We start from the raw sequence: 12,500 nt of genomic DNA on the forward strand, positions 1-12,500 counted from the left end.
TCATGTGGTTGTTAATCATTTATAATTCTTCTTTTGAGAACTGTTTGCTTTTATTCTTTAACTGCCAAGCTATTGAATTTTTAAACATTTCTATTATATACATATTGACCATTGATGGAAAAATAATCAAGGAATCAAATCTAACTAAAACTTCTAGTTTTAACAAAGTAGACCTAAACAAATTAATACACAATCATTCATTCTGTGCCCTCTTACAAGTCCATTGGAAGTTTTACTATCTTTGGCTTTACTGTATTCTTAGAAATTAGTTGGAGTCAAGGTGTATATAGCCAGAGTGACAACTAGACATTTTGGCACCTAGGGCAAGTGGAATAAAAAAAAAATCTCCTCAAACAACAAAAAAAATACTGATATATACATTAAATTTTACAATGCACTTTCCATGATCACTTTTGAATTTCACAACAATCTTGTAAACATTATAGGTATTATTAACTTTATATTACAGATGAGGAAGCAGGTTAAAAAAGGTTAAGTGACATTCATAGCATCCACTAGTTGGTACAGTAGATAGAGCACTGGGTCTGGACTCAGCAAGCCCTGAGTTCAAACCTAACTTTACTTATTAGCAGTGTGAATCAAACTGGGATTCAGGAGACCTAAATTTTAGTTCAAAATCTGCTATAACTAGGAGACCTGGAATGAATCATTTTCCCTCTCTGTGCCTCAGTCTCCCCAGCTCAACTCAAGGCAGTTGATTTCATGTCCCTTCTGGCTGCTCTCACTATATGATACCTTTCCGGGCATTGTGCTCAGATTTCCTCTAGGTGTTGTGGCAGTTACAGACTGTAAGACATGATCTCTATCCTCAAGAAACTTACTTAGGTGGGGAGATAAAATTAAAAACAAAAGAAAACACAGGCAGCTAGATAACAGTGGATAGATAATGGAGCGATGGACCTGAAGACAGGAAGAGTTTAATTCAAATTCTGCTTTCAGACCCTAGCTATTATTATGATCGTCTGAATTAGGATACTGTGTGACCTTGGGCTTGTACTTTCCCCTCTCTTGCCTCATTATTTTTCCTCTCACATTTCAGTAGTTTTCACTGTCTGCCCCCCATTAAGTCACCTCTCAATTTATCCTGTACGTAGCCTGTCTGTCCATGGTTGTTTGCATGTTGTCTCTCCCCATTATACAGGAAGCTTCTGGAGAGTAGGGGCTCTTTTATCTAGGTACTTAATACCGGCTGAACGGTTCTAGGTCCGAGCGTTGCCTCCTCTCTGTCTGTCTAGTCTTCCTGCATTTAAAATTTCGCCTTCTCCAAGAAGCCCTTCCTGATGCCCCTTAATGTGAGTGGTTACCCTCGATGGATGCTGTCTACACTTGCTTGTACAGAGGCGACCGCCAGTGGCGTTCCCGACAGCCGGTAAGCTCCTTTCGGGGCAAGGACTCCAAAGAACGAATGGTCGGTGTGCCTTTCTTTGTACCCCCCCGCTGCAGAGTCCCGGGCGCACAGCGCTCGCTCCTCGCCTAGCGTCGAGGACAGAACCTGGATCAGGTAGGGTCTCCTCCGGAGCCAACCACTATCGGACAGACTTTGAAGGACGCCTTTTCTTGGGGAAGGACTGCCGCCCCTCGGCTACCCAGGAGAGCACACGGGCTCGTCGGGCCCGAGGCACTCGGCGCTCCGCAAGCCCCGGCGGCTCGGAGCGGGCCTGGCAAAGTGGGGCCGCGTCGGAGCGTGCAGAGCCGGCTCGGCCGCCCCAGGCGCGGCGTCCCCGGCGGGGCCGGCGGAACAAAAGGCTCTCCCTCCCCGCGGCCCCGCCCCTTCGCCGTCGGGTTTCCTCCCCCTCTTCGGCTCCTCCTCCAGTTTGCTAGGACTGAGTTAAAGGGTGAGTCTCCAAGGAAGCGCTCCCTCCTCCGCGCTCCCTCCCGCCGGCCGTCTCCCCGGCTTTCCCCCGCCCCTTCCTCCGCTCCTCGCTCCCTCCCGCCTCTCCCATTCCCTCGTGGGTTTACGCCGAGCCAAACAACCTCCGGCATCTCGGCGGCATCTCCCTCTAAGTGACAACAAAGGCCACGACGCCGCGGGCCGCAGTCTCTGGGGCTTTCTCCCCGCGTTCTTGCCGGGCAGTATTGGCAGCGGCAGGCGCGGGAGCCCGGGGAGGCAGCGGCGGGCGGTCGCCCGGCGTTACCGATGCCGCGCCGCGCCGCCCCGCCTCGGGAGCTGCTCTCCTCCCCGAGCAGCGTTCCCCCGCCCACCCCGAAGGTGGCCGGCCGGGGCTCGGCTGCAGTGCGGTGCTGTACGCACCGCGTCGAGCCCTGGCAGCTTTTCGGGCTCGCTGGCCCAGGACGGCCCGAGATACATTGTTCCCTAGCCGTAGCCCAGCCACCCGTACTCCCCCTCATCGGGCTCCGGCTCGGTACCCCACCTCGCAGGCTCGGATGCTCCTTTAAGAAACCCAGCCGGGACCGGAGGAGGGCGAGTGGGCGGGGCCCGGAGAGAACTCCGGCTAAGGTGATTGGCTCGAGGGAGGGGCGGAGTTTCAGACCCTGCGAGGCCCAAGGAAGAAAGAGCTAAAACTGGCGTAGGGGGGGCCGGGGCGGCGGGCGCTGATTGGCTGCCGCGACCGCGAGCGGCGGGCAGTCACGTGACGCGACGGCTGGGGCTCCCGGCGCGGGGGACGCTGGTGGCCAAGATGGCGGCGGAGCTGGTGGAGGCCAAAGTAAGTAAGCGAGAGGCTCGGGGGGGGGGGGGGCGGGGGCGGGACGCGGGGCTGCCCGGAGGCAGGCTCGAAAGGGAGGCTGGTCGGGGGGGCGGCGGGGACGGCCGGGCCTCGGTCTCAGACTCTTCCTGAACCTCCTCCGCCCCCGACTCTGGGCGCCGGGGCGGTGGCCTGCCTAGGCCGTCCTGCCGTCTTGGAGCCCAGGACGCCACGACCGCTGACGCCCCCTCTCCCGCCACTGCCGGCTCGCAGCTTCCAGGGGCCGGCCTCGTCCCCTCCAGGGGACTGGGGCCACCCCCTTCCCCCCCACCCCCGCAGTCGCCGGCCCCTATCCCCGCCCTGACCCCAGTTCGCCCCTCCCCCGCCCCGAACAAGAACCCCCCTCCCCCTTCGGGGCTGGCAGCTCCCGCCCCTCCCCCACTCGCCCCTCCCCCACTTGCCCCCCCCAACTGCTACCCTCCCCCCCCACTCGGCTCAACCTCCGACCCGACACCTGCTTCTTCGTCCCTTAGTCGCCCTGATACCCCCAATTGCCCTCTTGGGATAGGTGTTTTTTATGTCCAGAATTTGACACCCCCCATCGTTTTCTGACTTCCCCCTCCCCTTCCACTTGGGGGTCAGAGAACCCTTATTCCCCGACCCGCGCTCTCCTGGGACTGGATGCATCCCATTCTCTAGTCTCCTTTCAATTCTGGTTCTTTCCTGGAAAAGGTTGCATCCCATGGGGGGTTGGGGAGGTTGCTCTTCTCTCCTAGACAGGTTCCCCCATTTCCGGGACTGATTTCTTCCTCTTAGTCCTTCTTTTCTTGGGCACGATGCTGACCATTTCTTGGACTATTTCTTGCAGCCAGTTATTGCAAGGTGTGTGGGGGAGGTTACCTTACCTACTTTCTCTCCCTAGGGCATCATCATTCCTGGTGTACCCCATAACTGCCTTCATCTTTTGGGAGAGAGTTGTTGGGGAAAACTGGGGTTTGATAAATTTTAATGTTCATTGTGAAGTTTAGAAGCTTATGCTTCTGACTCCTTCTCATCTCATCGAGATAATGTGTATTGGGCTTCTCTCACTTTTTACTAGATTATAAACTCTAGGGGGGGGGGCAGAAACTTTTAAATTTATGTTCATATCGCCCTTAGTTTTTGAGTGCTGGTCTACTACCTAGCTATCATTGTATTTCTTTTTTTGTCCCGTGAGTACCTTCAGTTTTATAGATTTGTGAAAACCAGAGCAGAACTGCTGTTATCTAAAATTTAGCAGAGGTGTCAAACAAGCACAAAACTAAAAAGTGTGTCCCTTACCAGACTAAAACATAATTGAGAAAGGTTTAAAAAAATTAATAAAAATAACAGTACAACATCAGTAATGTTAAATAGTGGTTTTCCAAGTCATTTGTAGCCTCCTGGGATACATTTCTATTTGAATTTAACAAAGCTGTCTTAAATATTTAAGAGAGTTTGCCTGAACATTTAGTTGGACCCAGCTCTCCCTATTTCAAAGTTAGCTCCCTATTCACTACACTGTTACTCTCATAGCTCATAATTGTATTGAATATTTTTACAGATCAAGATCAGACTTCTAAATTTTTCTTATATGGAGCACAAAAAATCATGTCATAATATTCAAAGAGGATTCAGGGTTACATTGAACTCCTTTTCTCTCTCCCCACCCTCCTTACCCCCCCTTCCCTCAAAAATAAGCCTAGGAGAGAATGCTTTTTTAAGTTCTGTTGGCCAGTGTGAGACTTGGCTTGCTATTGGACCAGTGGAGGCTGAAATTCAAGCTGTGGGAGGAGTATGTCAAGAAAGATAAACTTCTGATGAGGTAGGGTACTGGATTTTAAGATTTAGCCACTTCCCTGTGGTGCAGTGACAGTGTGCAGTTTTTTGATGCTTTTGCTGTGGACCAGCCAGAGCCAGAAATGGGGATGGAGGTGGGTTTTTTCCTCTTTGCAGGTGTTTTTGTTGTTGTTGGTGGTGGTGGTTATGTTTCTTTCCTCACTTTCTTCCTCCATCTCCCCTCTGTGTGGAGGAAAACTGGGTTGTAATAGCTATTCTGTAAAGAGCATGAAATAATCAACAGTTCAATTCAAGAAGTATTTATTAAGCACCTTCCGCTATATGTCTGGGACTGTCTCCATGCCTGGAACATACTCCTTCTTCAACTACTGCTTTCTTTAAGACTCAGCTCTAGCATTAGTACACTCTCTCTTCTTTCCCAGATACCTTGTATGTACTTATGTGTGTATATGTTGTTTCCCCAATAAAATTAAGCTCCATGAGGACCGCAACTGGCTTAGTTTTTGTATCCTCTGGTGCCTTATTCATTGCTTTGCACATTGTAGGTGGTTGATAAATCCTTGTTGATTGATTGACTGGTACTGTTAGGCAATGGGAATCCAGAAATTTGCTCTTAAGGAGTTTCTATTCTACTGAGAGAAATAAATGAGCACAGGGATAAATAAAGAGATACCAAATTATTTGGTGAAATCAGGAAATTCTTCCTGTGGGCCTTTAGTGGACCTAGGAATTTTAGGAGAGGAAGGTGAGAAGGGGAATGTTCTAGGCATGGAGAAGGGGCACTAATGGGACAGAATGTTGTTAGGAAACAGCAAAAAGGCCAGTTTGGCCGGAATATATAGGGCATAAAGGGGAATAATATGAAATGTCTAAAAAGGTAAATTGGAGGTAGATGGTACAGGCCTATTAAATGTTGAACAGTTGATATTTTATCCTAAAGGCAATGGAGAGCCACTGAGACTTCTTGAGCAAGGGAGATTTAAGATGTTCCAAGATCATCATTGGGAGCTCTTTTATCTTGGTTTAGGTTGACAGGTAGGCCCTTTTGAGAGTGTCTGGACAATATCAATAATAGATTATGTTTATATTATTCTTTAAGGCTTGCAGTTCATATAATTTCATTTGGAATCTTTTTTCATACTCTAAGCAAAGGGCCAATCTCCATTTCTTATTACTCTATCTTCAACATGACATCGCCCTTTCCCTCTAAGAGCTTGGGTCTATTTCAAAAGGCCTGTTCTTGCCTACAAGCAGTCTGGGGAAGGCATAAAGAGTTGAAAACCTTTCTGTTATATTATCCATCTACCCAGTATTATCGATGTTGTATTCTCCATATTCAGATGTGAGTAGCAACATACTTGAGTTGGTCTTTTCTTTGTGGCTACCTCCACAGATAACCACAGGATCGTTATTGCTAGTGGTCAGTTCTGCTTGTCCATAAAAGTGTCCTACCCATTTAAGGGATATGGGATTTCAGGTAACTGGACTGAGTATCTCAGCTGAAAATATGGGCTTTTAACCTTTTGTGTCATGACCTCCTTTGGTAGTCTGGTGAAACCTATGAGCCTTTGGAATAATGTTTAGTATTGTTCTTATTGTTTTTTGTTGGGTTTTGTTTTGGTTTTTTTTGGCGGGGGGGAGGCAAGTTGGTTGAGTTTAAGTCACTTGCCCAAGGTCACATAGCTAATAAGTGTCAAGTCTGAATTCAGATTTGAACTCAGATCCTCCTGACTCCAGGGCCAGTGCTGTATTCACTGCACCACCTAGCTGCCCCTACAATCATTCTTAGAACTGTGTTTTTAAATGTATAAAGTAAAATACATAGGATTACAAAAGAAGCCAGATATATTAAAATACAGTTATCAAAATGTAAAAAAAAAATAAAAAAGAAAAAAGACCACAGATCTCATAGAGAACTAGATCACAAAACCTATTTTTAATTTTCCCTTTTAATTTCACATCCCCAAAACTTCATTTATCTAGTGCTTTTAAGATTTACAAAGTATTTTCCCTCCTCATAACTCTGAAACTGAAGAGCTTTAGGCAATATCTTGAACATATCTTTTTGCATTGGTATTGATACTAGAGCACCATCTATAAGGGGTGGGGAACCTGTGGCTTCAAAGCCACATGTGGTCCTCTAGATCCTCAAGTATGACCCTTTGACTGAATCCAAACTTCACAGAATAAATTCCCTTAGTAAAAGGATTTGCTCTGTAAAACTTCGACTCAGTCAAAAAGCCATACCGAAGGACTTAGAAGACCACATATGGCCTTGAGGCCTCAGGTTCCTCACCCTAAGCCTATACTGTAATTTTAGGCTCTTGACTCCTGGTCCAGTCTTCTTTCTATTAATACTACAAAGCTGTGTATTGAAGGAGATGTAGAAATGTATTAATGCAGGCTTGTGCTTGTCTATTTGAATAGTCAGAAACTGGAAATAAATATTCTGGTGGAATTGACTTTATATGCCTGCGTTCCTAGCAAACCAAAATTGAGTCGGAATGGTAAAGTACGAGTAAAATGATATGTTTCTCTTGAGTTCTTGTGCTCATCTAGCTGAATTCCCACTTTCTTGACCCCTCTACCATGTGTTTTCAGTCTTTCTCTTAATTTCTATCACATTTCATTCCCCATGACTAACTTTGAATATTACAGAATCTTTGACTATCAGTATTTAATAACTCTTCTTAACCCCATTTTACCAAGAACTGGAAGGTGCTTCTGTGACAACATAAATTGTTACAATCTGATATTTATGTGTTTTTTCTTCTTTGAGTGATGTTGCCAGATAAATACAGTGGATAAATACTGTCACAGAGTTGTATATGCATTGTTCATAGCTAAAGATCTTTTCAGAAGGCAGCTACTGTGGTCTAATGAACAGTATTCATTAAGTATCTAGTAGTATCCTCATATGGTGCAGATTACATAAACGTAAGATGTATCTGGGATATAAGACAGTTATACACAAAGACAACTATTATTCGGGGGTGGAGAGAATAAGTGCTATAAGTTCAGAGTGTGTGTGTGGGAGGGAGGGATAGAGAGAGAGGAGAGAAGAGGAAATCACCGGGTGGGGAGGGAGTCAGGGACAGTTTAGTGGAAGATAGGGTTCTTGAGATGGGGCATGGAAGATAGGAAAAGAAATGGGGGATGTACTCAGGGTAGAGAAGATAGTCTGGGCAAAGTTATGGTTGTGGATTAGTGACTGGAGTAAAGGAATAGTAGAACGAAGGATGGAAAGATAGCTATTTGCCTTCTAAACAACTTCCTGTCACAAGTGGAGGGTGAAGACAGGACTAGGTGAGGGTGTCTGATGAATGCAGAAGAGTAGGTGTTGCATTGAGAGTGTTTTTCACTTCAACATTTTGAAACCTGGCCTACCAGATTACAGGAATGTTTTTAGGTTTCACTGGTTGTTCCTAATTTTAAGACTTTTTTCCCTCCATGGTTGCTCTTCTTTAGAATATGGTGATGAGTTTTAGAGTCTCCGATCTCCAGATGCTTCTTGGTTTTGTTGGCCGAAGTAAGAGTGGACTTAAACATGAACTTGTCACCAGGGCACTACAGCTTGTCCAGTTTGACTGCAGCCCTGAAGTCTTCAAGAAAATTAAAGAACTCTATGAGACTCGATATGCCAAGAAGAGCTCTGACTCTGTACAACCTCACCGGCCTTTGGACCCACTCTCCATACATTCTTCCTATGACCGGGGAAGTACTGTCCCCAGGACTTCTATTTCTACTCCCAACATTGACTATCCTGTGCTATATGGGAAATACCTAAATGGACTTGGACGATTACCCTCGAAAGTTGTCAAGCCAGAAGTCCGCCTGGTGAAACTGCCCTTCTTTAATATCTTGGATGAATTGCTGAAGCCAACAGAGTTAGGTGAGTCTTTTGAGTAAGGCAGGCTTTCAGCCTGTGATATGCAGAGAGAAAGAGTGTGTATGTATGTATCTTTGTGTGTCTGTGTTTAAAAACAAACATTAAGAGTTAAACTTTAAGGCCCTTTGTGTTCAAATTACCTTGTCCAGATCCTCTCTGTACTCATGAAGGCATCTTTGCCCTACAGTGAGGTGAAATCAGGGTAACAGCCTTAGATCTTCCTTTTCCAACTTTGGTCCAGAGGTTGGCAACCTTTGGCCCCATGAACCTATTTTCAGTAATATGTGGGTTGATTGCCTACACTATATGAGAACTGCCACTTGCCTGCAGAGTGGGCACAGTAGCAGTTGTTCTCACTTGCCAGATCTTGAGGGAAAAAAAGGGGAAAGGGATATCCAAATTTTGCCACTTCACTTTTTTAAGAAGTTGTCAGAACTACTCACCTTCTATAGTCTCTTCAAAATCAAGAACCTTCTTTTTTGTTGTTGTTCATTTGTTTGGTCTTGTTCGACTCTTCTTTTAGATACTATTTATTTTTGCTAATTTTTCACACTGTCTATATCATACATCGTATCTTATTAAGCACCCAGAAATCTAAAGGTAAAGAAAAAACCTCTAACAGTTGCCCTTGATTAATGTTGCTAGGTTTCCAACTCTTAGTTTCCCAACTACCAGTTGACTACCTGGTCTTTAGAGGCCAGCCTAGTATGTTAGAAATAAAAGGATAAATCATGAACACTTTTTTCTCACAAACTTTTAAGTGAAGAATGGATATTAAACAGAGTCTAGGACTTGGTCACTGAGAAAAATGTGTGTTTCCGTGTCCCCATGTTGGTTTTGAGTGAACGTGGAAGAAGGACATAATTGATTGACAATGGAGTGTTTGCTCTCATAAATGTTGGTGTGGTATGCTATGACGCAGCTGGCCTAAAACAGGTTGGCTTAAAATGCTAGTTTATTAACATAATTTAAACCAAAAGGATTCATCAAACCTTCTTTTTCTTAAGTTTTTCTTCTGCTTTTCATAATTTCTCCCATACTTTCCTAATTTTCAAACACACAGTTGTTGTATTGTAGAAGGCTTTTCCTTAGTAAGGCCTTCCCTGTCTCCCTACCTTATGCAAGGGACAAAATTTTACTTTTAAGAATGATTTGATTCAGAATTTGAGCACTTTCAAATTATAGGAAAGAGGGACTTTATCGTCCCTACTTCCCTTACTCAGTCTCAGGCCGGTGGAATTTGAAAGTAATACATATTTTTTAAAAAGGCTTGAGTTGATGAAAGAGCAAGATAATTTTGAAGGTAGGCTTACAGTAAAGAGAAATGACTAGATTGACTTAAACGTATTGGTGGTAAATTTGAATTTGGTACAGGCAAGGCTATCCAAATAGTACTTGGAAAAATGTTCAGCACCCTAGCACTAGAGCCTTCAAACTTGTGGACTTAGCCTCCTCCAGTGTATCCCTTTTTGCTACCTCTGAAGAGATCCCTACCCCATTATCTTTTGGAAGATAGAGTCTCTGGTCTATAGTAAGAATTACACTTCTGGTTAAAAAAAAAAATTCTTCTCTTCCTAAAATCTACACAACTTTGTTTTAACATTGATCAACAAGCAGGCATTTTTAAGTGCTTCCTATGCGCTAGGCTGTGTGGTGGGGATACAAGTATGAAAAATTAAACAGCTTAAATTCTAATGGAGAAGATAAGTACCTATAAAAGTATATATAGCATAAATGTAAAATGAATAAAAACAAATAAATGATTAAATACAGGGTAGTTCAGGAGGGAGGGCACCAGTGTGAGCAATTGGGGGGATCAGGAAAGGCTTCATACAGAAGATGGTACTTGAGCTACATCTTAAAGGAAGAGAAATCTTTGAGTCACATGTTAGAAAGGAGTGAATTCCAGGCATGGTGGTGAGTGATCAGTGCAGTGGAGATAGTGGCCTGCCATGAGGGCAGAAAAAGCAAGATCACAGTATTCAGGTGGAGGAGTCATGTCCAATGAGGTTGGAAATAATAGGTTTGGGCTGGGATATATAGATGGGGGCTAGGTTATAAAGTGCTTTGAATGCCAAACAGTATTTTGTATTTGATCTTGAAGTCAATAGGGAGCCAGTGGAGTGTATTGAGTAGTGGGGTGACATAGTCAGACTTGCACTTTAGTGACTGAATAGAGGATGGATTGGAGTGGAGACGAGTTGAGGCAGGAAGAGTCACCCAGGCTGTTTATTGTAATAGTCCAGGCATAAGGTGATGAAGGCCTGCACTAGTGGTGGCAGTGTCAAAGGAAAGAAGGGGCTACATTTGAGAGATATTGCAGAGGTGAAATGGACAGACCTTGGTCACAAATTAGATATGAGGGGTGAATAATAGTGAGGATTCCACATTGACTCCTAGGTTACAAACCTGAGGGGTTGGGAGGATGGTTATATACATCTACAGTAATAGGGAGGAGGTAGGATTTAAGGGAAAAGATAATAAATTCCATTTTGGACCTAATTGAGTTTAAGATGTCTAGTAGATAGCCAGTTTACGATATCTGAAAAACCAGTTTGGAGATTCAAGATTGGAATTTGGGGCAAAATAGATAGATTTGAGAATCTTCTTCATAGAGATAGTAAGTAAATCCATGGGAGCTAATAAGATCACCAAGTGAAGTAGTGTAGAAAAGAGATAGGATAAACTCTGAGGGATACCCACAGTTAGTGAGCAAGCTCTGGAAGAGGATCCAGCAAAGGAGACAGAGAAGGAGCAGTCACATGGGTAGGAAGAGAACCAGGAGAGAGGGGTGTCATGAAAACCCAGGGAGAGGAGGGAGGGTGTGATCAGCAGTGTCTGAGGCTGCAGAGAAGTCAGTGAGAACTGAGAAAAGGCCTTTAGATTTGGCAAATAAGAGATTATTAGTAACTTTGGAGAGAGGAGTTTTGCTGGATTGATAAGGTTGGAAGCCAGATTTTAAGAAATTAAGGAGAGAGGAGAGAGTGAGTGGAGGCACCTGCTAAAGAGATATAATTAGCAGGATGGAAGGATCAAGCAGAATTGAAAATTTCATAGGGGGGGAATACTGAGGATGTATTGTGCTAGAGAAGATGGGAAGAGCAATGGGATCACGTGTAGATGTAGAGGGATTGTGTGGAGAAAGCCCACTTCTTGTTTAGAAACTGAAGGAAAGGATTTTGTCTCAGACATCTTAGACCAAAACAGTCTAGAGCAGCAGTTAACTGCTATTCTCAAAGATGAAGTGAAATGAATCTGCCCTTCCAGCAGAGGCATCAGAGAAGGTTGAAGGGGGCTGAGAATTTTGCCTCATAGAATTGAGCTTGAGATGAGTCTTGAAGAGATAAAACCAATAGAAATCCCCTAGGGAGACAGTCAATGAAATGGGCAAGGAATACAGCATAGTATGGTACAGGGGCAGAGCTCAGTTTGGAATCAAGGTTTCATTCCTGTTTCTGCCATGTAATCTTTATCTGTAGAATGAGGGGGTTGGACTAAAATGCAACTGAGTCCTGTGCATTGTTGTGTTTCAAATTTTATTGCTATCTTTTACTTTTATATTATCTTCATGTCAAATATATCCTTCCTCATTCCGTTCTCCACAGAGTTGTATCAAAAAATAAATGGGGAGGGGAGAGAAACAGTTAAGTAGAACTAACAAAGCACATTAACGGAATGACAACGTATGTAGTGTTGGTAAAGGACTTTACCCTCAGCTCTGCCGAAAAAGGGGAAGAAGGTGCAAATACCTCATTTCTTCTACGAGGCTAAGCTTGGTCATTATATTTATACAGGAAGGCTAAGTGTTATTACCATTGGAGAAGAGAAGACATGTACCTTTCCTTTTTCCCTGGTGTAGAAGGTTACATGTGCTCTCAGCTATGATTGCTGAGGTTGATTTTGCTTAATAGTTTTCCTTTGTTACAAGGAAAGGCTCATTAAGTGATGCCTGGAGGGATTATATATGGAAATGACTGAGATTTTTATAAAGAAATCAAAACTTTTAAAAGGGTGGGAGGATATTGAACCTAGATATCTAAGGTCCCTTCCAGCTTTTAATCATAGGACTACCTGACACTCAGGGTACCTGTTTTTCCAAAACTAAAAAGCCATTTTTATCAGACATC

General features: G+C 44.3%; 1 protein-coding gene across 2 annotated transcripts in view; it reads left to right on the top strand.

The window, feature by feature from the left end:
- The first annotated feature begins 2,582 nt into the window (after positions 1–2,582).
- The window catches only part of PIAS4 (protein inhibitor of activated STAT 4), a 50,917-nt gene continuing 40,999 nt past the window's right edge, over positions 2,583–12,500 (top strand). For both annotated transcript variants that reach the window (XM_072601794.1, XM_072601795.1), the window contains exons 1-2: positions 2,583–2,687; positions 7,953–8,376. In XM_072601794.1, coding sequence (XP_072457895.1) covers positions 2,661–2,687; positions 7,953–8,376 — 451 coding nt within the window. In that variant the 5' untranslated portion in view covers positions 2,583–2,660. The remainder of the gene's footprint in view (positions 2,688–7,952; positions 8,377–12,500) is intronic.

Source organism: Notamacropus eugenii, chromosome 4, assembly GCF_028372415.1.
Source record: "Notamacropus eugenii isolate mMacEug1 chromosome 4, mMacEug1.pri_v2, whole genome shotgun sequence".
Lineage (NCBI taxonomy): Eukaryota > Metazoa > Chordata > Mammalia > Diprotodontia > Macropodidae > Notamacropus > Notamacropus eugenii.